This window comes from Ptychodera flava, chromosome 15, assembly GCF_041260155.1.
Source record: "Ptychodera flava strain L36383 chromosome 15, AS_Pfla_20210202, whole genome shotgun sequence".
In the NCBI taxonomy this organism is placed as follows: Eukaryota; Metazoa; Hemichordata; class Enteropneusta; family Ptychoderidae; genus Ptychodera; species Ptychodera flava.
The window spans coordinates 853377-881186 of NC_091942.1; the positions used below are offsets into that span (position 1 = coordinate 853377).

The window sequence follows — 27810 nt, forward strand, 5'->3', positions numbered from 1 at the left end:
TTAAAGTTGTGTAAAAAATATCCCCCCCCCCCCCCCCCCCCCCCCACCCACCCACCGGTAGAATAGAATTGATCTTTATTGAACTGTATGCCACTCTGGCATATTAGCACATACAATAAAGATATTCAACTTCAAGTTGAACAAGTCAGAATGAAAGAGAAAAACTTCCAAATTCACTTTTATATGGTGGCACAAGCCAACCGGTATATGGTGGCACAAGCCAATTTCGTGTGTGGTTAGCGCCCTCTATTACAGCAAAAAATAAAACAAAAGAAGCTAAACATTTCACCGTGAGGAGCGATACCGGTAGTGTGCGCCTGCGCGGGAAAATTCAAAGCAAGACAACCGATAAATTTAGATAAATTTAGAACTGGTAAGTGCTAAACTTTCATTATGATCATTATGATTTAGCGATGGCTGTGTACATTACTCACATTAGGCTGTAGTAGTACTGTCTGGTATACATGTTGCTCGATTGTTTACCTGTGTATGTACTACTGCTAAAGTACTGCATCTGTGTAAACTCTCGCTGCACTTTCCCTTCGTTGTTCACATCAATCATGTAGGTAGGCTTTATAGCTGCAGGACAGGTTCCCAGACACTTCGCAACAAAACCACTTCGCACCATAGCTGCAGTACAGTAGCTCGAGGTTTTGCCTGGGTATTTGGGTCGGACGGCAAAACCGTCCGACCCAAAGTCGACCAAGTCGTTTTGGCACCGCGACCCAAGACGTTTCGGCACCGCTCTAAAAGGCTACTTGTGGGAGCTAGTGCCGCAGGATTATGTTACAAATCAAAATACTAAAAAGTATAGTGTCAACAATTATTACGAATATGATGGGTCAGTCAACAACTAAATTGTTTGAATAAAAATTGAAACAGGGATGCTGAAACATCTTAGGTTGCGTTGCTGAAATGACTTGGGACCAGAAATTGAGAGGCCGAAACGACTGACTTGGGCTGAAACGACGTGGTGCCAAAATGACCAGTGACCGTGCTGTAGCTCAAGGTTTTGCTTGGGGCAATGGGTACGGTATTTGGGTATGGGGTCTGACAGCAAAACTGTCCAACGTAAACACCCACACAAAACCTTCAGCTACAGTACCGCAGATGGATGTCCCTGGCTACCTCCATCATTCTACCCACATAGATACATGTTTCAGTACATATGTCGAGCTATGGCCAGTAGTTGGTAAAAATGCACGTTTCACATTGTTGAAGCTGTCATGCTATGGGCAATTGTATGCCATTGTACATTATAGAACCCAAACGTGTAGGGCAAACGTGCATGACTAAACACTGTAAAAGTCTGCACGTTAGATATTTTAGACATGTTAGGTCCGTACACGTTAGGTTTGCACGATACACGATAGGTTAGCATGATTGGCATGGTAGATTTTGACCGATGTTGAAAACCTAAAATGACATACACGTTAGACATTTTAGACACGTTAGGTCCGTACAGGTGAGGTTTGCACGATACACGATAGGTTTGCATGATTGGCATGATAGAAATTGGAGTCATGTGGAGAACCTAAAATGACATACATGTTAGACATTTTTGACACGTTAGGTTCGTACACGTTAGGTTTGCACGATACACGATAGGTTTGCATGATGGGCATGATAGAAATTGGAGTCATGTGGAGAAGAGCCTTTCCACAGTAAAGCGCAACATTTGACATTCCCAATTTTGGAGCTCTAGCTTTTTGAATGATAACAGCATTCACACAGAATGATATTATTTTTAGTAAGTACTACATATGAGCATATTGTTATGTAGGTCATTCCCCCCACACTCATCATGACCTGAGTTCAATTAGTCTAGAACATTCTCAAGGTCACTGCCCTTGATGACCTCACAACCTTGAATTCAATTAGTCATGTTTGGAATGTTCTGGAAAGTTGATTAGTTGTGTAAGGGAGATAATTTTAGAACAGTAATTAGCATGTCAATAAAAGTTCTAGATTGTTCTTATATGCCTTTATAAAAGGGACGTGCACAGCTTCCAGTCAGACTTTTGGGATCGTGTCTCTTGTGTGTTACTATAAACTCCAGCAGTAGTCATTCTCAAGACTTTTCAAGACCTTCACTGTCAACGCTGGATTTATACTGTGGACTTTGTGTAGCTTCAAGCCTGCAAACCAAAGGACTGTTCATTCATCCGACTGACTGTTACAACTCTGAGACTGGAGCTTTGCCGTCCCAGCTGAGATAAGTAGTCTGTACACTTTAAAGCTTGTATTCTATCCCTAACTTAGCAATTAGTTTTATTTTCGTAATAAATTTTGTTTAAACGTTAACTGCTGAGTTCACCCTTTTGTTCGTTTTCTCTGCACGTAACAAAATTGGGGGCTCGTCCGGGAGACGAATATTTTGAGCCGTTTGACAACATTTTGACAGCCTTTTCAAAACTACTGTATACTCTGAACTCAGCGAAATTCAATCATGGCGGAATTTAAACCAGACGAATTTATGGATGACCTTGATCAGGACACATTTAATTCCCTCAGAAAAGACAACCTCATAGCACTGGCAAATTTCCTTAAAGTAGATGTCAAAAGATCTATGCGCAAGCGAGAAATACAGTTCAAGATTGCAAAACATTTAGTTAATGCAGGCCATTTTGAGGAGTCTGCCTTAAAAGATTATGAACCTGAGTCTTCCTTTGAACTCAGAAAATTAGAGTTAGAAATACAGGCAGATTTGGCACGTGAAAAGTTAGCAATGGAAGAAAGACAGAAAGAAAAAGAATTACAAATGAAAGAAAAAGAATTACAAATGGAAAAAGAGAGACAGGCATTAGAAAAGGAAAAAATACAAATGCAGTTAGAAATGGAAGAAAGACAGAGAGAAAAGGAATTGCGATTAGAAGAACAGCGATTACAGGTAGAAATAAGACGTTTAGAGCTTGGAAAGTCAGGAAAATTCTTCCCTTCAGACAAGTTTGACATCACTAAGCATTTCAGGTTAGTTCCCCCTTCCAAGAAAAGGATGTTGATAAATATTTCCTCCATTTTGAGAAAATTGCTCAGAGTCTGAATTGGCCTAGGATGTCCTGGTCTATGCTTTTGCAGAGTGCTTGGTGGGTAAAGCCAGAGAAATTTACATTCAGTTGTCAGTAGAGCAGGCTTCAGATTATGATTTTGTGAAGAAATAAAACCCTAAGGGCAAAGAGTTGGTGCCTGAAGCTTACCGTCAGAAATTTAGGGATTGTGAGAAGGTGAAGGATCAAACTTATGTTGAATTTGCTCGAACAAAAGAACAACTGTTTGATCGTTGGTGCTCTTCTGAAAAGGTCAGTCAGAATATGACAAATTACGACAGCTTGTTTTGATTGAGGAATTTAAGAGGTGCATCCGGAGTGACATCAAGACGTTTATCAATGAACAAAAGGCAGATACATTGGAGGTTGCTGCACGTTTGGCCGATGATTATTCATTGACCCACAAATCTTCATTTCTCAGCAAACCATCCCAGTCCTTTTCATACAGAAACAATGCAGGTAAATTTAACTCCTCCTTTTCATCCAAGAATTTTTCAAAGGAGAGTAGGAAATCAAATGACTACAGTTCACAAAATTCAAGTAACACTTCCACATCATCAGATCCCAAGTCTCAATCTCCTTCTGACAAACAGTTCGGTACACTTTCTTGTAATTATTGCAAGAAAGACGGCCATTTAATGTCAGATTGTTTCAATTGAAAAGAAAACGTGAAGGTCAAAGTGGTCAAAGTGGATCTAAGCCCACCGGCTTTATTTCTTCATCAACTCAATTAGAGTCTAATAATGTGTGCAACACATTTTCTGAGGTTAAACCCCTCTTATCCCCAATTAATGAGGTCAAGGTCAATTCTTCTCAAGATAGCATTATGGGTATTTTCGAACCATTATTCATATGGTTTTATATCACTTCTAGTGATTTTTCTTCCGCTACCCCTGTCAAAATTTTAAGAGATACCGGGGCTTCCCAGTCTCTTTTGTTGGCAGATACCCTGCCGTTTTCTGAAAAGTCATTTTCAGGTTCTAAAGTTCTTATTAAGGGGGTAGATTGTAATGACTACATTCCTGTTCCTCTCCATAATGTCTATTTGTCTTCGGACTTTGTTTCTGGACCTGTGACTTTAGGTATTAGGCCTTTTTTGCCTTTTGAAGGGATTCACCTTCTTCTTGGAAACGACCTTGCTGGGGACAAGGTCATTACTAATCCACTTGTGACTGATAATCCTAGTTTAGATCAAAATCCAGAGCCAATAGAGGAAGACATTCCCGGCCTTTTCCCATCATGTGCCATTACTCGAGCCATGTCAAAGAAAACTTCTGAGAATCAAAATACTCTCAAAAATAATGTCACAGATGTTGACTTAAATGACACCTTCCTCAGTCAGGTGTTTGACACGGATCATTCCGTTATCCCTCGTGGATTTGAAACTTCCAGTAAAACTTCTGCTGACCAAAGTCAGACATTTTCTAGATCAAATCTCATTGCAGAACAACACAAAGACCAGATATTTTGTCTTTGTTTGACAGGGTAGATGATGAAGGTAAAACTTCAGATAGCTCTGTTTCCTATTATACAAATCTGGTATTCTCATGCGTAAATGGAGACCTCCAGATGTTTTGGTCGATGACGATTGGGCTATAAAACATCAAATTGTGGTTCCAAAGCCCTACCATGCTGAAATATTGCGCCTGGCCCATGAAACCCCCTGGGCTGGTCACTTAGGAGTCAGGAAAACTTATCATAAAATTCTCAGTCACTTTTATTGGCCTAATCTCAGGCAGGACGTAGCACATTTCTGTAAAACTTGTCACACATGTCAAATGGTAGGAAAGCCGAATCAGACCATTCCAAAGGCCCCTTTCAGCCAATTCCTGCATTTCAAGAACCATTTAGTAGGATCTAATAGACTGTGTTGGGCCCTACCAAAAACAAGATCAGGAAATGAGTACATGCTGACAATAATGTGTACATCAACTCGGTTCCCGAAGCTATACCACTGAGAAATATAAAGACAAAGACTATAGTGAAAGCTTTAGTCAAATTTTTCACTTATTTGGCCTCCCTAAATGTGTCCAGTCTGATCAAGGCTCCAACTTTATGTCTGGAATTTTTCAACAAGTAATGGATCAGCTAGGCATTAAACAGTATAGGTCATCCGCCTATCATCCAGAAAGTCAGGGTGCTCTTGAGCGATTTCATCAAACTTTGAAAAACATGATTAGGACCTACTGTTTTGACACAGAGAAGCAGTGGGATGAAGGAATTCATTTTTTGCTCTTTGCTGTTAGAGAGTCAATTCAGGAGTCTCTTGGTTTTAGCCCATTTGAGCTTGTATTTGGACATACAGTCCGTGGCCCACTTAAGCTCGTTAAAGAGAAATTCCTATCAGACGATGATGATTGTCTGAATATTTTGCAATATGTGTCAGATTTTCGTACGAAACTCTCTAAAGCATGTGAATTAGCCAGAGAAAATCTTGAGTCATCTCAGCAGTCAATGAAAACCAAATATGATAAAAGCACCTCAAAACGGAAGTTTGAACCAGGTCAAAAAGTTCTTGTTCTACTTCCAATTCCTGGCAAACCACTCCATGCTCGTTACTTTGGGCCATACCTAATTGATAAGAAATTGAGTGATTTAAATTACATCATAATAACACCTGACAGGCGAAAACAAAAACAGCTATGTCACATAAATATGCTTAAGCCATATTTTGATAGGGATAATCCTACTATAACTCAGCCTGTCAGTGCAGTCAGTTCAAACCATTATGAAGATAGTGATACTGAAACTGACTTGAGTGAAAATACTCTAAACTCAAAGCTGGGCTCGGTCAAGCTTCAGAACTCAGAAATCCTGGAGAAGCTGGAGTCTACAAAGTTGGCACACCTCCAGCCAGAACAACAACAACAGGTGAAAGAACTGCTCCATGAATATAAACACCTGTTTCAAGATGTTCCAACGAGGACAAACGTCATCTATCACGACGTTGATGTTGGGGACAGTAAGCCTGTAAAACAGCATCCATACAGACTGAATCCAACAAAAGCGAAATATCTCCAGGAAGAAGTCAAATACCTGCTGGACAATGACTTTATTGAACCCAGTAAAAGTTACTGGAGTTCGCCGTGCATACTTGTTCCCAAATCAGATCACAGTTATCGTATGTGCATGGACTTTAGGAAGGTCAACACTTTAACAAAGACAGACACTTTCCCAATCCCGAGGATTGATGACTGCATCGATCGAGTGGGAAAAGCCAAGTATGTGACGAAATTTGACCTACTGAAGGGATTTTGGCAAGTCCCTCTGACGGATCGTGCTCGTGAAATATCCGCCTTTGTTACACCAGACGGATTGTTCCAGTACAAGGTGATGCCATTCGGAATGAAGAACTCTTCGGCAACGTTCCAACGGATGATCAACGTCATATCCGGGCTAGACGGGTGTGCAGCTTACGTTGACGACGTCGTCCTGTATAGTGACACCTGGGAGGAACACATCAAGCTCATGCGGAAGTTCTTTGAGAGACTGAGCAAAGCAATGTTGACTGTCAACCTTGCCAAATCTGAGTTTGGTTGGGCTAGGGTAACTTACCTCGGACATACTGTAGGACAGGTGAGGTAAAACCTGTTGATGCCAAAATCAGTGCCATTTCAAGTTTTCCCATACCAAACTGCAAACGACAACTGATGCGCTTTCTCGGTATGGCTGGTTACTACAGAAAATTCTGTCCAAATTTCTCCACAATTACTGAGCCTTTGACTAACTTACTTAAAAAGAAAGTAAAGTTTGTTTGGTCAGAGCAATGCCAACAGGCATTTGATACACTTAAAGCCATACTGCAAAGTGCCCCAGTGTTGTCTGCACCAGATTTCACTTTGCCATTCAAATTAGCTGTAGATGCTAGTGATACGGCTGCTGGTGCTGTTTTATTGCAAGACGATGGTCATGGGATAGATCATCCTGTTTCCTACTTTTCACGCCAATTTAGCAAATCCCAGAGAAACTACTCTACAATCGAAAAAAGTGTTTATCTTTGATATTAGCTTTACAGCATTTTGAATTTTATGTTACTTCTTCAAATCAGCAAATAGTGGTTCATATTGATCATAACCCTATTGTTTTTCTGCAAAAATTAAAAGTCAAAAATCAGATTTTTGAGATGGAGTTTAGTGTTACAGGAGTTTGACCTAGACATTAGAAATAACAAGGACAGAGACAATTTGATAGCAGACTGTCTCTCTCGTATTTAGAGTTTATTGTTGTTCACTTTCAAGAAATTTTATTGTTGTTCACTTTCAAGAAACTTTACTTTAGAGTAAAACAAAATTGAGTACTTAAATCCTTTTCAAGATTACATTTGTAAAAGAAAGATTTTTCTTTGAAAAATTTTCTTTTTTTTGAAGAGGGGGTGTGTTATGTGGTCATTCCCCCACACTCATCATGACCTGAGTTCAATTAGTCTAGAACATTCTCAAGGTCACTGCCCTTGATGACCTCACACCTTGAATTCAATTAGTCATGTTTGAATGTTCTGGAAAGTTGATTAGTTGTGTAAGGGAGATAATTTTAGAACAGTAATTAGCATGTCAATAAAAGTTCTAGATTGTTCTTATATGCCTTTATAAAAGGGACGTGCACAGCTTCCAGTCAGACTTTTGGGATCGTGTCTCTTGTGTGTTACTATAAACTCCAGCAGTAGTCATTCTCAAGACTTTTCAAGACCTTCACTGTCAACGCTGGATTTATACTGTGGACTTTGTGTAGCTTCAAGCCTGCAACCAAAGGACTGTTCATTCATCCGACTGACTGTTACAACTCTGAGACTGGAGCTTTGCCGTCCCAGCTGAGATAAGTAGTCTGTACACTTTAAAGCTTGTATCTATCCCTAACTTAGCAATTAGTTTTATTTTCGTAATAAATTTTGTTTAAACGTTAACTGCTGAGTCACCCTTTTGTTCGTTTTCTCTGCACGTAACAATATATAAAAAATAATATTAAAGCTGTATGTCCAGCTCAACAAAAATTATAGATTTTTATCTTTGTAAATATTGCCTCTATTTGCTCACCATTTTGTGACATTTTGTACCCCTGTTACATTAGGAAGGGACATTTACAATATTTATACCATTTGAATTGATTTCAAATGCAAAGTAGTAATGTATTATAAGCAATTACGAACTAAATTTATTCTTGGAAAAAAAAACACTAGGGAAAGGGCCAAATATTATGCCAAAAAATATTGGCAACGTACGTAACTATGTCTGTCCAACTCTATGCGAATTGATAATATGAGAACAATAAATATAGTGAAGGCTGTAAGCTGCAACAAACCACTCATACATTTGACTAACAATGAAATCTTCCACTATGTATCATTCTTTATTCTGTCTTTATTGAAGCTTGGGTTCTCTTGCAGTTAAAAATATTTCTGGAAGGCGTCTGTCCACATGTTACGCGCGTTACCTCATTTCCAAAATCAAGATTTAAAAAAAATTCTTTTGGTATACATTGCTGAAATGTTGTCATTTGAGGGTGCCCTAAAGTCATGTATTATGGCGCAATTGAATATAAACCAATGGCCACCATTACTGAAAGCACCTGAATGGCAGGATGTCTGTCCTCCTTGTACACGCGTTACCGGTGTTACGCGCGTGGAAGTAATTGTAGTTTAATTAAATACTGGATAGAATAATGTTAATTTGTTTTTAGTGTGACAATTCTATCTGTATCAGAAAGTTACTGAAAGCTTTCTTTACAACTATTGATGCACCTCAGATGCCCATATCGTTTATGAAAATATTGGACAGAACTGATGATGTCTGTCCAATGTTACATACGTTATCCCATAGACAATACAGGGGTCTTCCCTCTGTTGTCTATATGATTATCCACAGAGCCAATTTATGACAATTCACTTCATAATTCTGAGGTATTTAACTTCGTCATGACATATACATAATATAAATCAATCAAGTACATTCATTCAGATTGGAAAACATACAATTTGTGTATAAAGCCAATCCAGTGTCTGTCCATGTTACATACGTTGCTAGTTGCCATAACATTGCATCAGATATCCTCCTCTTCTGATAATATTTCAGATTAAAATATCTTCTGAAGTGTGTTTCTAGTTCTTGTAGACTAATGGATTTCTTTCAAACTTGGCACAGGGATGACAATGGCATACATGTGATCAAATACAATACAATGTCATGTCTGTCCATGTTACACGCGTTACTGTTGCCGCGACAATTTGCCCTCTTCCTTAAACAAAGAAATTATTTATCTGAAAAAAATATTTTTAGATGACACACCTGTAGTACTGTCCACCCACTCAACTTTTAGATTCAGATTAATGAATTTAATTTTTGACCTTATTGTCACAAAGTGGTTGCACTTTACTGTGCAATGACTCATAACCTAAAATGACATACACGTTAGACATTTTAGACACGTTAGGTCCGTGCACGTTAGTTTTACACTGACGATACACGATAGGTTTGCATGATTGGCATGATAGAAATAGGAGTCATGTGGAGAACCTAAAATGACATACACATTAGACATTTTAGACACGTTAGGTCCGTACGATACACGATAGGTTTGCACGATTGGCATGATAGATTTTGACTCATGTTGAGAACCTAAAATGACATGCACGTTAGACATTTTAGACACGTTAGGTCCTTACACGTTAGGTTTGCACGATACACGATAGGTTTGCACGATTGGCATAATAGATTTTGACTCATGTTGAGAACCTCAAATGACATACACGTTAGACATTTTAGACACGTTAGGTCCATGCAAGTTAGGTTTGCACGATACACGATAGGTTTGCATGATTGGCATGATAGAAATTGGAGTAATGTGGAGAACCTAAAATGACATACACGTTAGACATTTTAGACACGTTAAAGGTCCGTACACCTTGGGTGTGCATGATACACGATAGGTTTGCACGATTGGCATAATAGATTTTGACTCATGTTGAGAACCTCAAAGGACATACACGTTAGACATTTTAGACACGTTAGGTCTGTACACGTTAGGTGTGCACGATACACAATAGGTTTGCACGATTGGCATAATAGATTTTGACTCATGTTGAGAACCTAAAATGACATACACGTTAGACATTTTAGACACGTTAGGTCCGTACAAGTTAGGTTTGCACGATACACGATAGGTTTGCACGATTGGCATGTTAGATTTTGACTCATGTTGACAATTAACCTAAAATGACATACACGTTAGACATTGTGTCTATAGACGTCAAAAGTGTACGTCATTTTAGGGTTCAAGATAAGTAGAATTATATCATGGCAATCATGAGACATATCGTGTAACGTGCCGACCTAACGTTGACAGAGCTAACGTGTCTAAAATGTCAAACGTGTATGTCCAATGAGGGTCTCAAAATGAGTCGAACTATCTTGGCAATCATGCAAACCTATCGTGTATCATGCATACCCAACGTGTACGGATCTAATGTGTCTAAAATGTCTAACGTGTATGTCATTTTAGGGTCTCCAGATAAGTTGAATGGTACAGTCATGATATACACGTTAGACATTTTAGACACGTTAGGTCCGTACACGTTAGATCGGCACGTTACACGATAGGTTTGCGCGATTGGCATGATAGATTTTGACCCATGTTGAGAGCCTAAAATGACATACACGTTAGACATTTTAGACACGTTAGGTCTGTACACCTTAGATCGGCACGTTACACGATAGGTTTGCGCGATTGGCATGATAGATTTTGACCCATGTTGAGAACCTAAAATGACATGCACGTTTGACATTTTAGACACTTAAGGTCCGTACACGTCTAAGGTCTGCACGATACAAGATAGGTTTGCACGATTGGCATGATAGAGTTAGACCTTACCGTGTTTGTAGGCCATCACGTGAATCTTGAGACTTATCGTATAAGGTGCCGACCTAAGATTTACGGAGCTAACGTGTCTAAAATGTCTAATGTGTATGTAATTTTAGGTTGTCCACGAGTAAAAATCTATTATGCCAATCGTGCAAACTTATCGTGTAACGTGCTGACCCAACGTGTACGGACCTAACGTGTCTAAAATATCTAACGTGTATGTCCAGATAAGTCGAATGGTACCATATGTCAATCGTACAGTCATGATATACACTTTAGACACGATAGGTGCATACATGTTGGGCGTGCACCATACATGATAGGTTTGCACGATTGGCATGATAGAATAGGACTTGTACGCCCTAAAATGCTATACATGTTAGACATAGGTTATTTAACGTTAGGTCTGCACGATACACGATAGGTTTGCACGTTTGGCATTTTAGGCACGTAAGTTCCGACCTAACATGTCAAACATGCACTACTAAAATGTGAAAATGTCTAAAATGAAAAAATCCCGACTTCTGGCCATGGATGCATATGTCCACCCAATCTCCGTACAGAGACTGTAGCGCTGTGGAAAATTATAACCTAGCTGGGGAGTCTCAGCAGTAGCCACACTAATCTCTGCCACAGGAGACGGTTTTCACCAACTTTTTGGGTATTTCGCGTTTTCCATGATATACATTTTCTGTCTCTTCTATATGTAATACTTCGAACCAAAAAGAATTTGATAAATGAATAGTACACTAGTTTCAATATCGATCCTCGATTCTGTGAATACTTGCAAAAACTTAGACCTTGCTCTACTAGGTTATAGGGATGTAAATTGATGATTCAAAATGTATGCTCCAACGGCTGTCAGCTTTGCAGACGCGATTGCCAAAGTTTTAGCTGATTATTTATTAGTTTTATTTAGTGTATAATGTATTATTTTTACCAGTGTGCAGAAAGTGCGATCTCTAGCTGGATTGCTCCTATCCGTTTACTATTTCCGCCACGTTTATTTAGCCAGTTGGGCGCGCGCAGGACTAAAAGAAGTCCGAGTTTGGAATATTTAAATTTGCCTGCAGCAGAGATTGGTGGGGGCGCGCGGTCAACGACTCGGAGACCCTTTAGCTTGGTTCGAATTATCCACGCCGCGCTGCTGCCCAACTGCTCTTCAATCTCTGTGTGGAGATGGATGTCCACCCATTGTCTGTGGTTTCTCAGACATGCATTGAGTAGCTGATAACTTTGGTACTATAGGGTGGGGGCAGGGGTAGACTGATGCCCAGTCGCCTGGCTTTTCTTGGCAGCTGAGTTACTGGTTGGCTGAGCAGGCGTTCACTCCACGATCTACGAAACAGCCTACCATTAGTGTGATGGTCTGCTGATGTTTTGTCCTTCAATTTATCACACATTTTGATACATGTACTTATATGCCCATAGTAGGGTGACCTGACGATTTTTAAAACTCAAATCTTTTGCCAAAATCTTAATGGCACCTATTGAAAGTGTTGGTATAAAGTGCAAATCTGGAAAAATAATTTGGCTAATTAGCATAATCACAATTTGGCAGCCTCTGAAATATCAAAAGTTTCCAAATTCTTTCCCTGAGAATATTGTAATAAGGACAATGTGACCAAAAATTGGAGCCAATATCATGATTAAAATGGCTGAGAGATGACTAACTGTAAAATAATGAGTCCAGTGAAAGGTGCATTTACGGTTTCCAAATTATTTCCCTGAGAATATTGTATAGGTAGATAAGTCCAGTGAAAGAAAATGGAAGATTGTCCTCTTGCTGACCTACACTGTATGTGTTTCAAGTATCATGGATACAAGCCATTGTTTCTGGTCAATGACAGGTGCACATGGGTGAAAAAGCACGTTGATCAAGTACAGCACTATTGCAAACCTTACTTCCTGCTTTGGGAAAACCGTGGGAGCTAATTTGCGCTGCATAGCTGAGCCTGTTTAGAGCACAGAACCAGCAGAAAAATGTCTAAGGTACAATTTGTCCGCATGGCCATTCCTTCCCTTCTTGGAAAACGATGCCAAAAGTCATAGACGTTTCAAAGTTAAAATTTCCTGGAAGAAAACAGACGTTTTTGGGAAATTTCACACGATCTCTCATCGTGGCTGTTCGCGGGTGAGTAGAAGACTTCCAAGATGGCGTCCCCTCTGATATTTGTTGACAAAGTGTGTCAAGATTTTGACGCCAGTACCTTGTTCACAGACATAAATGTGCACAATTGCACAACATTCTTAAGGTGCATTTGTACAAATTATCACTACCTGAGCCCCACTTTAAGCCTCCAATTTTGAGCATTCACTCTCAGAGTTTTCATGTCAGCCCCATTGTTAAGGAATAGGAGGGCCTCTCGTCAAGTCACTCTACCCACAGACTTGGGGCAAGTCTAGGCAGGGTGGGTGGGCAATAGCAAGATGTTGGGCCATTAATTAAACGACCAAATGATAACGTGTGAACTTTTCACTGTCTGTTGGTTAATGCTATTTGTTCACAACTTTGCATCATGCCCATCATGGAGTTGCCTCCATATTTTACATGGAAAACATTTGTACTACTGGTAGCTGCAGAGAGACTGACTAGCTACGTAAAACAGACTTAGAAGTTTGGTATTTTATAAGATGTCAAGGTTATAACAATGTTTCATTGTTTGTTAAAATATTGAACTTATACTGCAGTGATACTAGAAAAATAGTGAATGTGATTAACTGTCATTCTGTCAATTTTGGAAATTTGTGCAGATTATGTTTCAAAAGTCAGCTGTCCTTCTGAATAATTTTCTGTTATTTCTCAGTTCAGAACACAATACTTGTACTTTGAGAAGGTTAGACAGTTTTTATGTTCATACATAGACCCTAGAGAAAAACTAGGGCCCTTGGTTAATAAATTGCATGATAAAATCAAAAGTGCTTGTCGTGATGTGATGTTGTTAGACATTGACAAAAAATTATGTCATTAAGAATTTCCAAAATCATTTTTAGCAGCATCATCCAAATTTGAAAAAATTGGAATTATATACTTAGTCTTTAAGTTAGTCTAGTGCAGCTATATGTGCATAGAATTAAACATCTGTATATTATCCTTCCTCCACATCCAAAAGATAAACATGTTTGTACCATAAAATTTCTAACTGAAGACATGACTTCTGCTATCAGCTATCTGGCTATCATTACGCCAATGACCCATGGTCTTGGCCTGTCCACATCAACACACTACAAAGTTACTGTCAACCCTCTTTTTATCAGTTGGTAAATCAAAGAATATAAAGGTTGTTAAAACTAAACATGTTTGTGTTTACATATGATATGCTATAATACTATTTGGACCATGCCTTTGCATGTCTGTGCATGAACTATCAAAATTATAAGCATGAATATGACTATATAGCAATCTTAAACACTCTAACAGCTGGGTAACTCCATTCTCGCTTTATAACCAATTGAAATTTTACTGTTTTTATAAAACATTTCATTGAGAATATTCATGAAATATGATGAACAAATGTGAAAAATATGCACACCAAATAGAGTGTGTGAAAATAAGAAACATGAAGGCTGATTTAAGTCTACAAGCCCTGTTTAAGGAATGTATATGTCATACCAATTGTTGTCTAGTACTGTAAGTTGTCAATGATACAGGGTGATGATCCTACTTAACCCTTTCAGGCGTGACTGTCTGGTAACTTACCAGATCTACCCCTATACATAGCAGGCGTGACTGTCTGGTAACTTACCAGATCTACCCCTATACATAGCAGGCGTGACTGTCTGGTAACTTACCAGATCTACCCCTAAACATAGCAGGCGTGACTGTCTGGTAACTTACCAGATCTACCCCTATACATAGCAGGCGTGACTGTCTGGTAACTTACCAGATCTACCCCTATACATAGCAGGCGTGACTGTCTGGTAACTTACCAGATCTACCCCTATACATAGCAGGCGTGACTGTCTGGTAACTTACCAGATCTACCCCTATACATAGCAGGCGTGACTGTCTGGTAACTTACCAGATCTACCCCTATACATAGCAGGCGTGCCCCTATACATAGCAGGCGTGACTGTCTGGTGACTTACCAGATCTACACCTATACATAGCAGGCGTGACTGTCTGGTAACTTACCAGATCTACCCCTATACATAGCAGGCGTGACTGTCTGGTAACTTACCAGATCTACCCCTATACATAGCAGGCGTGACTGTCTGGTAACTTACCAGATCTAGCCCTATACATAGGGGTTTAGGTTTAGCCCTGAAAGGGTTAATTCTACACAATGCACATGAATGCATGAAATTTCATCAGACCTCTGAGGTATGTTGGTCATACTAACTTAGGTCTAGATGTGCTGAATGTTGAATGAGAGTAAAATGCTGATTATTTTCTTGTTTGCAAATTTAATTAATTTCCTTAATTAGGCTAACTATCAATACTGAATGTAATCATTTTGACTGAATTGCTGATATAGATTAATCATACTGAGGGCTACTTATGCTAAAAGTTTGGTGGGTACAATGTTCTAATTATAAACTCATTTGCGTAATGTATAAATTGTTGTAATTAGGCTATGAATGTACTGATATTGACAAGGCTTCACACTTTTATTGATTACTCTTGCATTTGCTATAAAGTTATGCTCCAAATATGATGAGCACAACACTGATTATTTATATTTATTCTGTATTTCAAAAAATGTACTCACTTAGAACAAGACAAAACATACTCAACAAACAAAAAAAGACAATACTTTTCACTTAGAACATAAGTTAATAATAAAGAAGTCTAAAAATCTGAAAAAGTCTGAAAAAGTTGCTGTGTTGCATTACATCAGAGGATAAGTTCCTTCAATCAGGATATTTTTACTTTTCCATCAAATGAACATGAGAGTGAGCCATTCATTGTTCACTTTTATATATCATGTTGTTGTTGTTATTCAAAGATTCCCCTTTCAGATAGAGGTATCTCTGGGTAGAGTTGAAATAACAGCTGTACTCAGTGTTTCATCTAGGATTTTTTTGCAAAACCTTTATTGTACCTTATGATCAAGATCCCAACTGGGATACGATTTCAATAAAGGTTTACTTTACTTTTCTTACTATCGGGGGGGGGGGGGGATTGGGCCCCCGCTACTGGAATTTTTTAGGGGGATTTTAAAATCTCAATGATGAGAAAAAAAGGAATGATACAGTCTGAGACAATCCGTCCTATATCAAGCCCAATCCATGCAGTATGGGCTAATTCACAAACAATCCATATATCAAGCCCCATCCATGCAGTGTTGGCTAATTCACAAACATTCCATATCAAGCCCCGTCCATGCAGTATGGCCTAATTCACAAACATTCCATATACTGCGCAGTTCACCGAAGTGTTCAATGCGTGAAAAGATAAGCATCCCCGTCAGCGCGTCTGACTGCAACTTTTTATGAGCTGTCAGGCAACTTGTCACATGAAAAGTTTAACGCGCCAAACCCAAAACATTGTGGCGCGAAACCAAAAACATCCACTCGCCAAACCGCAAAGTCAAAGACACGCCCACCATGATAATATTCTGTTGCACGCTTTCAAGGCTTACAAACAGCTTCGACGGCCACGTTCACGTCAGCAGACCGGCATAATTAGCAACATGGCAGAATATAATTTTGTAAGTTTAACTGGATGGAGATTGAAAAGGGGGAAAACGACCTCCCGAGATTTGCAGAACTGTATTGTACAGGAAATACTGCTGCTTGGAGATCCAGTTACTGGTAATTTTTCTCCATTTCGCGAGGTCGCTGAAAAGTTTCGTTTTAGTGATCAAGGGGTACGAAAATTATGGCGCCGCTTTGTATCATGTAAACCAATAAAGGGAAACAGGGGATCGTACCCGAAGCTTAAAGATGGTGACATTGAACTGGTTGAAACATTAAAACGGTCTCGGCCATCTATGACGTACAGGGCTATTCAAGAAAAGATAGCGGAGTATGGTGATATCTCCATCAGTACGATTGGACGAGCTGTGAGAACACGTCTATCAGGTGGGCCCTGGACGTTCAAAAAATTGACGCCAGTTGCTTATGAGAAATTCACTGATGCGAATATTGCCTACTGCAATGAATTCGTGAACTTTCTGCACGAACAAGACCCGCACAAAATCCAGTTCTTTGATGAGGCTGGTATAAAATTGACCCAAGATCTCAACCCCAGATATAGTCACGCTTTGCGTGGCGAAAGAGCAGTTGAAATACAGCGGTATATGAGATCTCCTGCCGTAACTTTGCATTTGATGGTCAGTCTTGAGTACAACAAAGACCACATTTCTCGAAAAAAAATGATACATTTGGAGGCGTGGTTTTAAAAAATTGTTTTGGCGAGTGGATGTTTTTGGTTTCGCGCCACAATGTTTTGTGTTTGGCGCGTTAAACTTTTCATGAGACAAGCTGCCTGACAGCTCATAAAAAGTTGCAGTCAGACGCGCTGACGGGGATGCTTATCTTTTCACGCATTGAACACTTCGGTGAACTGCGCAGTATCAAGCCCCGTCCATGCAGCGTGGGCTAATTGTCAAATTAAATTAGAGGGTATGGTCATATCAAGACTGGTGATGAAGGGACGGCGATTTGTTGTTTTGATAATTTTTTTGTCCATGCCTTCCTTGTTTAATGTTTATTTTATGAAGCTGCCATAGTTCTAATATGGAATATTTTTCTGTAAAGCAGGCTTGAAGATCAAGATGCCACATTACGAATGCCCAACACTAACTGCGCCTGAAATCTTGGCAAACCTTGATGAGTTTTTTGGTGGTGATGTTCACTACAATGAGGCTGATCTTTTAAAACCACAGGTAAGAACGTACAATATAATCGGTGTTGAATATAAGGCCCAGCATCACAGGATTACGTTTCAGAACCAAAATGTGGCAATGTACCGTAATGTAAAAAATGTCAGTGTCTTTGCCAAGGCCAGCACACCTCTAAATTTTACACAAGTTATATACAGTATAACACAAATTTCCCAGTCATTTTACTTGGGTTCCCCGGGGGTACATTTATATCCATGCAATCCTATCAGAGGACAACAAAAATATTACTGAGTTCACACGTCATTTACCTATGTCTCCAAATCTTAGCAAAACCTTTGAATATGATGTATCAAAACTGATGTGTTTAGGAGTGGTATAGACTTTTCTATCAGTGTCACAAATTAGCATTCAGTACTGTAATTTGCCATAGGTACATCTGTAAACTTTTTTCCGTCTTCCCCTATGCTCTTACTGCTCTTGATAAATATGATAATGCATGCTTTATCTTGAAGTTTCCTGATTTCACATTGCAGCCTCATAAAATTCGGCAGCTGTATGCTGATTTGTTGTCTGTGTCAAATATTGGAGTACGGCCAGAGAATTTCACCATAATGCCTGTCCATGGTATGCATAGTGTACAGAGTCCAGAACTTCATGAGGAATCTTATCCACTTGTAACCTTCAGTTTAATCATGTAAGTACCCATATACATGTAGTATTTATTGGTTTGTTTTTTTTTGTCTGTTTTTATGCGTAATAATAATAATAATAATAATAATAATAATAAAGAATATTTATAATGCACGTAATCTCAAAGGGAGCTCTAGGCACAGGACAAAATACACTATTCCTTAAAAATATGTCTTGAGGGCATGGCGGAATGAAATATGTGAATCCATGTGGCGTAGGTTGACAGGCAAACTGGTCCAAGTTTTCGGTCCTGAGTGGGAAAAAGACCTTTCACCAAAGGATTTTGTGGCAACACGTGGCATTGTAACTGCATTTATTACAGTGTTTATAAACTGTAAACACTGTAATAAATGAAATCTTTACTGATGTTGATATCCAGTTGATTTTCCAAAGCAAACTTTCATAACTGAATCCCATGTCTTTCCAAATTCATCCGGTCAAGTTGGTTTAACCCTATAGTATAATCACCATGTGGTTTCACCGAAACTCATTGTTATAAATGGTAATTGTAGACCTGTTCGCAGGGCATCAGGGTATTCAGGTTATTAAACCTGTGATTAAGTGTGAAGCAGTGTTGCATACTATTAACAAACACTTGAACATTTTAAGGCCCTTGAAAACAGATATAGTAAACTTGATTTATACTACTTACCCCACTGTTACACACTATGCCACTGCCAAGTAGGTTAAAGTACATCTAGGTTTCAGCGCAATATCCCCTCTGACTGACTTGTCACACTTGGGGGTGTGACAGACCTGGCAGAATATGGCTTAACATATTCACCCCAATTCCCTTTAACCCTTTTCCTGCCGAGCGCCCTTGTCCGTTATTCTCCCAAGTCAGTAGAAAACCGCCCCATAATATGTGCCTGCAAAAGATTGGCTCTCCTGCATGTTATCCTGCCAGGCATTTTGGCAGAAATCGCCCATTTTCAGGGTAGTTTTAGCCGTACTTATACGTGTTAGACTTCGATAATTTCTACATGCCCGTAGACAGGGGAAGGAGCTCAAGGGTTGCTGCAGAAAAAAATTGAGGTCACCGGCTTTGTTTGCCCCTGGGAGTGCGTCATTTTATTGCCGTTTCATGTTTATTTTTTCAGAAATAAACTCCTTCAGTATTACGCACGTCCGCTAGGCACAAACATCACCTCACTCGTCTGTTAGTCAGAGACCCTGAGGGTCGTGCTAGGGGTGCAGAAGCACCGTCAAACCTGTCCTGTTTCCCCAGGGTAGGGTCAGTTGAATACGTACCTTAAACGACTTGGCAGTGTAGCACAAAAACTACGTTTTTGCTGTTGTATTAACGACATGGCTGAGCCATTGAAGCACAGCTCAACGTAGTTCAGCCAGCTCAGTTGGGAGTTGGCTTACGAGTGTTACCGTTCATTACTGACTTAATCGAGTGGTCCTCAGTCAGGTACGGGTTTGTACCAACATGGCTTTGGCTGCAGCTAACCAGTGATAACCAGTCACTACACCCAAGTCTTCAGTTCACTTTTGCGATGCACGGGTGCAACGCAATATGCTTCCATTGTTCTAGCCATCGAGGTGTCCACATGCCTGGCAGCCATATTGTACTGCTAGCTGGTTTGCATAACAAAAGCAGTCCCTGCTAACTGCAGGCGGTATCCCCGTAGCCTATTGACCTTATGTCACCTTTTGAATTCTCTGTACGCAAACAGCGTACGTAGTTACTAATGCGTCGGCAAGAGGATACGTTTGCCTGCAAACCAGAGCCAATACTTCGGACGATGGAATAAATAAAAAATCCAAAGCTACGTCCATTGAATGGCACGGCCAAGGCGGTGAAGGACGTTGCCTGGCTTGAACTTGCAGAGCTGAAGCCCAGCTTAGTACGTCGGACACCATTTTGTAATGGTATTTCCGAGTCGTTCATATCCGTTCCATCGGAGGAACAAGTCAAGCCGTCCCGTCAAAAATACGTTCTAATTTTCAGTCACGCACAACTGAATAAGTGACTTTCGTCTCGCACCATCGGCATATCTGCCAAGTCGTTTGCAAGAGGTAGCCTTCTAGATTAGCATTGCCGAGTTGGTCAAGTTCGGCAGCAATCTCTATAGTGCCAGGCAGCCAAGTACGTCCAACTCCGCCAGAAAACGTCACCATGCTATCCTGCCAAGTCCGCTAAAAAGCGGTAAAAAAAAAACAGCCCCCCTCGGGTGTGGGGGACTGGCTGACAGGTTTCTGCACCTTTCCCTGTCTATCGACTCCCTGCGAACCCATTTCGAGGGGAAAAGGCGTTCCTTGTCAGAAAACCTCTCCTCGGATGACCCCTAAACGCACAGGGGATAGCAAAACGTAGTGCCGTCGACTTGGCAGGAAAGGGGGTACCCAAAAAGGGCCCGATTTCCACCGGGTTGGGAGAATAATGGTCACCAGTGCTTAGATTCTGGCTACACCGAATTTCAAGCGGATTTTCACCGACTTGGCAGGAAAAGGGATAAACAGGTCCACAGTCACCATTGATAACAATGGGTTTAGGCTAAACCATGGTGGTGAAAGGGTTAATGAAAGTCCTGGTCTTGTACACTACATTTATGCACATGATACTCATATTTATTGTCACAAATGGTTTTTTTTGTGTAATTTTTTTGGATATTTCTTCATCAGGTCAAAGTAATATGCTCAATCACTGTACTTCCATGTCAGGAATAATATTTTACATTGCTGAAATGATGGTATACAATAATACATCTACTGGGAAGATACAGCCTCAGAAAGAGTAGGCAGTCTTAATGAAAATATGAAGTGTATTTTACTTCCTAGAGTTGGTATTATTGTAGCACACTTTCATTTCAAATACAAAAAAAAACTGAAATCATCAACAAAAAATGAAGATGGACAGTATAGAAATGTACAGTCATGTTTTTTCACCTGGCATTTTTGTCAACAGGCAACGTGTGTTAGTGGCATGTGGAGTTGATGACTTCAAGATATGGGATATTACCAGTCCAAGTTAGTATCTTCTTCAACTACATTGTACAAATGCATACTTGACTCACTAATATAGATTCCCCAAACACTCCTTTGTATGTGGAAAGATGCTGAATAATTTGTATCTCCAAATTAAATGCACTGAAAGGATGTACTTTTTCCATGCATTTGATATACCAGTAGTAAACAGTAATGACAGTTAGGATACAAGCCTTAGTGGTGTTGCTCATTATGTTGCAGTAGGAATCATGAAAAATATTAACGTTTGGTAAATTAATATAGAAATTTTACCTTATAGTGGGACAATCCCTGGATATCTGTGTTACTCCAGTGATCTCCCCAGGATTTTCTGATAGAGTGGTGGCTAATTTGCATAACAATGAATGTAATTGTTATGGTAATGAGTTTCTATTGTTTACCAAAACTTATAGAGTGGCGGCCACCACTCTATAATAACCCTGGGGAGAACACTGTACTCTGTAATCACTTGCTATGGTACATGTAAGTCTTGCTGTTTAAAGTGTTTACCTTTATATTTTGAATTGATTGTAACACTCTTAGAGTTTTGCCATCATTTAACACAGAGCCCAAAAGGACTGCAAGATTTTTAAGTGCATTGATCAACTGGAAGAAACTGACCGATGATCGGATGAAAGTGTATGAAAAAATCAAGGAGGATTCTGTAAGTAATTTGTCAGACCTGTGGACAGTGAATCTGTATTTTCATCGTTTTTTTCTTGCAAAAAGGATAAATTGCTCACCTTTTCCCAATTGTTAATATAACATAAGAGTCCAATAATTCTGTAAATTCAGATCAGGATTAATAGTTGACAACCATAAGTCAATTAATGGTAAGATATCAGGGCTTGACAATTTTTTTTCAGTTCACTTGTCTGTGGGACAAATGGATTTTTAATTTCACTTGTCCTCACAAAAATTATACTTGTCCTCCATTTGTATGAAGTTGACTGAGTAAAAATTTCTGATGAATAATGAAAACAGCCTCAGCCAATATTCATGAGCAGCATATTTCATTTATTTATCCAGACAATATGTTACCATTAACACAATACTGTGGAAGCTACTTGAGCAATGATTCTGTGATTACACTGAGGTCAGCACTTCTGTCTGCTAGTACAGATATAAAGTCTTCGTCATGACGGTCATCCATTTGACCTCTTTTTAGGACAGCCGCAATACTTGCAATGAATTCCGTAGCGGTTTCGTTATTTTGGTAATTTTCACTGATGTTGACGCCGATTTTACTCAAAAGTTCACATTGAAGGTACATATGAGACATTGGCTTCCCGTGTTTGACAAGCTTAGCATAAATGCCGTCGCAAACAGATTGGTCAGTTTCTATCGCTGGTCGGGTATTTGAGACACAACGTACAGAACATGTTGGAACCGTCATATTTCAACCAAGGCCACTGCACTTCCCATTTCAGGAGATAACATCTAGGATGGTTTTCCTCATCATAACGCTTATGTTTAGATCTTTTGTCAGAAACATTGTTCGAATCATCACATTGTTGTTTCTCAGACGACCCACTCAAACTGGCGCCGTCAAAACGTCATCTAAATCATCACAGCGTCATTTCGCCGAGTTACACAATGCCTTGTTTATGTTAGTGGAAAAATACCGTAAAATACTCATATTTATCGCGATCACCTCTCCACAAACTGTCTGCCAACAAACATATGTCTACCTACCTCGTGAGACCGCAGAAATGATTTTCAAGTACAGCTTGATCGATCGTCAACAAGCAATATAATTGGTTTTCGCAATTTTTTACCTAGTTTGTTGGTGCAGAGCAGTCAGCGTACAACAAAGAAATGCTGCGTATGCCAAATTTTGGACGACTGTTTTAATTAGATGATGGAACACTTTCATGTCGATCATCGAAAATTGCAACATTGTGTGAGTCGGCAAGTGAATCTCAGAAGAACGTCACAGTTGTATCTAAAAAAGTCTGTGATTGACTTTATGCCGTGTTCACTACAGCACAAAGCAGGTGACACATGCACAAACTGCAACTTAGGTTCACGTTGATCACGTGGTATAAACAACTTGTCCGGCAGGCAACCAGATTTTATTTTCGACTTGCCCGAACATAAATTTTACTTGTCCCGGGCGTCAGGCAATAGGAATTGTCAAGCTCTGGATATAATTTGCCACCTGCAGCAAAGAAACACATATTCTTTACAAACAGTTGCTCTAACATTGTTTCAATCTTGTAAGGAATGTTAATGTTAGCCATGAGTTCCATATACATGTAGGTGTAGTAATTCACCATCGTAGCTTTGAGCATAATCCAGGTTGCCTGTTTCTCATGTTTGTTACCTCTTTAAATGTCAGAATGTCAGGTGATGGTTTCTGTTGTTTGATGTGATTTTAATCTCAACCATCATGTTTGCAGTCTTGTATAAAATTGACAATGATGTCTGGTATGAAGGTACTCCAAAACACCTGAAGATTTGGTAATGGCACGGCTGTCATCACTTCAAGTCAATTTTAATGTTTGCATGGAAACATAAAAACATTAAGATATCAGAAATCAAAATGTGATGCAATGTGACTTGATTCAAATTTACAATGCCATAAATGACACATAGTTATACTTTTCTGTGATGAAGCATTTCAATGTAATTTCATGAAAGTTTGCTTGATTTGATGGACAGACATCAAGCAAGAAAGGACCTTCATATCAGAATGTGTATAATTTAATTCTGCAATGATAAACTCAACTGTATCATTGATTCATTCAGTCATTCTATCTGCTTTTTTTATCCAACAGGCATTGTTACAAGAGAAACGCGTTGAGTTGCTGGCTGCCAAAGATGAAATCAAATCCAAGATCAATAAAATCAAAGCTGCCCAGGCTGAGAAAGCACCTCAAGTAGAGCAGGCATGTTGAATGCTTTCCTACTCCTGCTTTCAGAAAGGTGTTTGGACCAAAATACCTGGAAATGGGAGTACACCTCACAATTTTCTGTAAACATGTCCACAATTACCATTGATAACAATTTTTGGGCCAACCATGGTCAAGGGTAGGACTGAAATATACGTTGGGAATGGAAACCAACCTGTTGACTTCTAAAAACCTGCAATGGACGGGAAAAATCCAATAGTTGACATCTGGATCCCACCACAAACCCTGCACAACTTACAGTTGACCATTAAAATAGCATCCAATGGCCACTGAGGGCGTTTTATCAAGATAGCCACGGCTGCTTTCCACACAATTTCTCGCAAAAAACTACTTTTAAATTGGAATTCTATGTCTCAAATATGCCCAATCCATAGAGGATATGTTTTGAGAATACCAACGTCAAGTTTCTTTTTAAAATTCTGTTGTATTCCTACTAAGCCCCTGTTTCTATCCTTCCCGTGATGGTGGTGAAAGATAAAAGGACTTTGGTAACAGCTGTTTCAGAAACCAATTATTCTATTTAGAGACACACACACACACACACACACACAAGATGTGTTGACGAAGTACAGTGACATTCTATGAGTAAACAGATGACTAACTGCCTCCATATGGACATATGCACATTTGCCATGACCCATGGATTTTACAATTCCTGGACAAGGAAAAATGATTTCAAGGAAAATGTTTTAGTTTGAACAAACCTAGAATCTATATTTCATATGTTGACTATTACAACCACAGAAATTGTGAGTTTATATTGTTTTGATTCATTATCTGTTGTAGCTTCAGCAAGAGATTGAAGAAATGGATAGCAAGATGGCAGAGATGTTGAAACACCAAGGAGAAGTACAACTTGAGGTTCAACAAATCAAAGCAGACATAGCAGATAAGACAGCAAGAACTGTAAGGACACATTTGATTGGCTGAGTCTGAATTTTCATTGTAAGAACATATTTGATTGGCTGAGTCTGAATTTTCATTGTAAGAACATATAGTCAACTACATTGCTAAATCTACTGAATGAGATGTCCGATGATGTATTCAGGCAAATGCAAATTGCAAGAAGTAAAATATAAGAAGAACACAATTTCGTTGCTAGTGCATTGTGGCCGTTCAGAAAAAGACAATGCTAATCACAAGTTTCATTGGCCTTGTATAACTATGAGCAGTAGCCATACATGTAGAAGTGTTTGCTGTACAGCCAATTACACCAGATGTCTTTATCAATTCAATATATTGAAGGAGCATCCAGATTAGAACATGTGATATAATGATACCTTATGTACATGATTACAGGACCAAATAAAGTGTAGGGAAGTCGCAAACAAAGAAGAGGCAGAGAAAATCAGGTCTCGCATCGTACAGTCGCCTGAAAAGATGAAGAGTGACATCGCGCGCATGAAACACAACATCCAGAGTTTGAAAATGATGAAAGAAGACAGCGGTATAAAACTGCAGGAACTTTATTTACTGAAACAGAAACAACACGCAATGCTAGAAAATGCCAAACATGGAGTGAAACTGATTTCAGCTATCAAGGCAGAACAACAGAAATTGAGGTAAGACATTGAATTTACCAGGACATGTCATTCATGGGTAAATCTGACAACAGATTTACAGGTTGTTTGGACAAATTAATGCAATCGTAAAAGTTGGTTTCAGAATTAATTTAACAGACTTATTTTGCCATAAATTTAAATAAGTATGATTGTTTCCCATTTTCCATGTCAGCTGATGATTTTGTCCTTGAAGTGAATTTTCTAGTCATTTGATGTGAATATACTTGCAGACCTTTACACAAAGGAAACTGGTATACTGAACAAAAGTGACACTCAGAAGTTGGTGACCTATTGAACATCTCTTTTGTACTCAGAGGTTGTATGCAAGTTTTGGTAGTTGCCATGACAACAACCACAATATGACTCACCATGTAGAGATACTGTAGCATGGATAAAAATGGAGCTGGAGCATTGACTTTCTGTGGGGAGTAGACATATAATTTCCCCTTAATTGTGATTGATACATTATGATCAAAATTCAATGAAAATACGTTTTTCATGGCCATCATTTCCTGTGCCTGTAATCCAAGTACATCAGTTCAAACATTGAAAGTCTTTTGCAAAGTTCCTCTGCACTGTCGTCTTTGTAATTTGCATAACAAAGTCATAGTCTGGCTAGTTTTTGCAAGCTGGGTTGACTTTGTATTTAGCGTCGTCTCAAAGTGATGAACATCGCTCTCCAAGTATTCACTGAGTCTAATGTCTCAAGCTTTGGTAGTCTGTGTGGGCTACCATTTCATGGATTTTGATTGCCCAAGGGAAAAGTTGGTAGTCTGTAGACGTGGGACTACCGCTAATTTTGAGCCCTGGTTCTGTCCATAGCCATTTCTTAGACATGTCTTGACCAATTCATGTCTTGAGCAATTCATCTTAAACTGAGTTCAAGAACAAGACACTATGGTACATGTATACATATGCCAGAATCCTTCTTACCATTTTGACATATGCAGAAAGAAGCTGTTTTTAGAGGTATACAGTCACCTGTAATCTAAATATGCCCATATGAGGTCAAAGGGGCGTTCCTTGGTATTCAAAATACCATGTGAGGGCGCTGCTTTTAAAAAGCGGCCACCCACTTAAAATCTGTGATTGGTTAGATTTTCTTTTTCCATGGTAACTGGTGCAAAATTGGAACAGGTGACAGTATACCTTTAACCCCTCCTCATGATTATGTTTGCAGTGCATCTCTTTAACCCTTTTTGAATTTCAGAGAGGCGGAAGAAGAGCTGATAAAAATCCAGGACAAGAAATGCCACCAGAAGGATGTGTTGAGTGAGATCAGTGCTAAGGCCAATCAGATGAAGAGACAGGCAAGCACAAAGCAAGAAAAACTCTCAAAACTTGCCCTTCAGCAAGAAACCAAAATGAGATCTATCATGGAAGATATAGAGGCAGTTACAAGGTAGGTAGATTTTTAATGTTACAATTTTATGTGATGAATAATTGTAATCATACCAATCCATAATCCAATGACATTAGGTCAGAATTCGTAAGACAATAGTAGTAAACAGAGACACAAAACAGCACAGAACAGACAGTAAATAGACGGTACACAAACAAAGTCATATTCATGAAAGAAAGATATATGGACTTCTGGCCAGAAGACCAAGAAGTGATGTCAGGTGTTTCGAAAATAGTAAGCGCATCCTGCCCCACATGTGGCACCCGCCATATATCAATCTGTAAGTCAGATAGGTAGTGGTCACTAACTAAGGCCCAATGTCACCGATGCCATCAGCAATCATTTGTCGAAGAGAGATATTGTATTTGTCTACCAGCTTGCGATACCTGCCAAAAAAGCGTTTGAATGTAGTGACAAGTCTTGCTCTGGTGTAACCTTGATTTAACAGTTTGTAAGAGAGATGGCCATGTCTCTCTACAAAATCACCATATGAACTGCATGCTCTAGCATATCGAATAAGCTGGGAAATGTATACCCCATAAGCTGGTGAGAGTGGAATATTACTTATGAGGTGTGGAA

The 27810-nt window shown here is 39.3% G+C and overlaps 1 protein-coding gene across 3 annotated transcripts in view; it reads left to right on the forward strand.

Annotated features, from left to right (window-relative positions):
• The first annotated feature begins 282 nt into the window (after nt 1–282).
• Nucleotides 283–27810, forward strand: part of LOC139150812 (kinetochore protein Nuf2-like) — a 33935-nt gene continuing 6407 nt past the window's right edge. For 2 of the 3 annotated variants that reach the window (XR_011556285.1, XM_070723209.1), the window contains exons 1-9: nt 283–373; nt 17607–17731; nt 18223–18383; nt 21294–21355; nt 21919–22016; nt 24133–24243; nt 25054–25173; nt 25567–25829; nt 27040–27231. Coding sequence is in view for 2 of the 3 variants with exons in the window: in XM_070723209.1 (XP_070579310.1) it covers nt 17621–17731; nt 18223–18383; nt 21294–21355; nt 21919–22016; nt 24133–24243; nt 25054–25173; nt 25567–25829; nt 27040–27231 (1118 nt within the window). In the remaining variant the exon portion in view is untranslated. Of the gene's footprint in view, nt 374–17603; nt 17732–18222; nt 18384–21293; nt 21356–21918; nt 22017–24132; nt 24244–25053; nt 25174–25566; nt 25830–27039; nt 27232–27810 lie in introns of all 3 variants that reach the window. The other variant, XM_070723210.1, reaches the window with a different exon arrangement.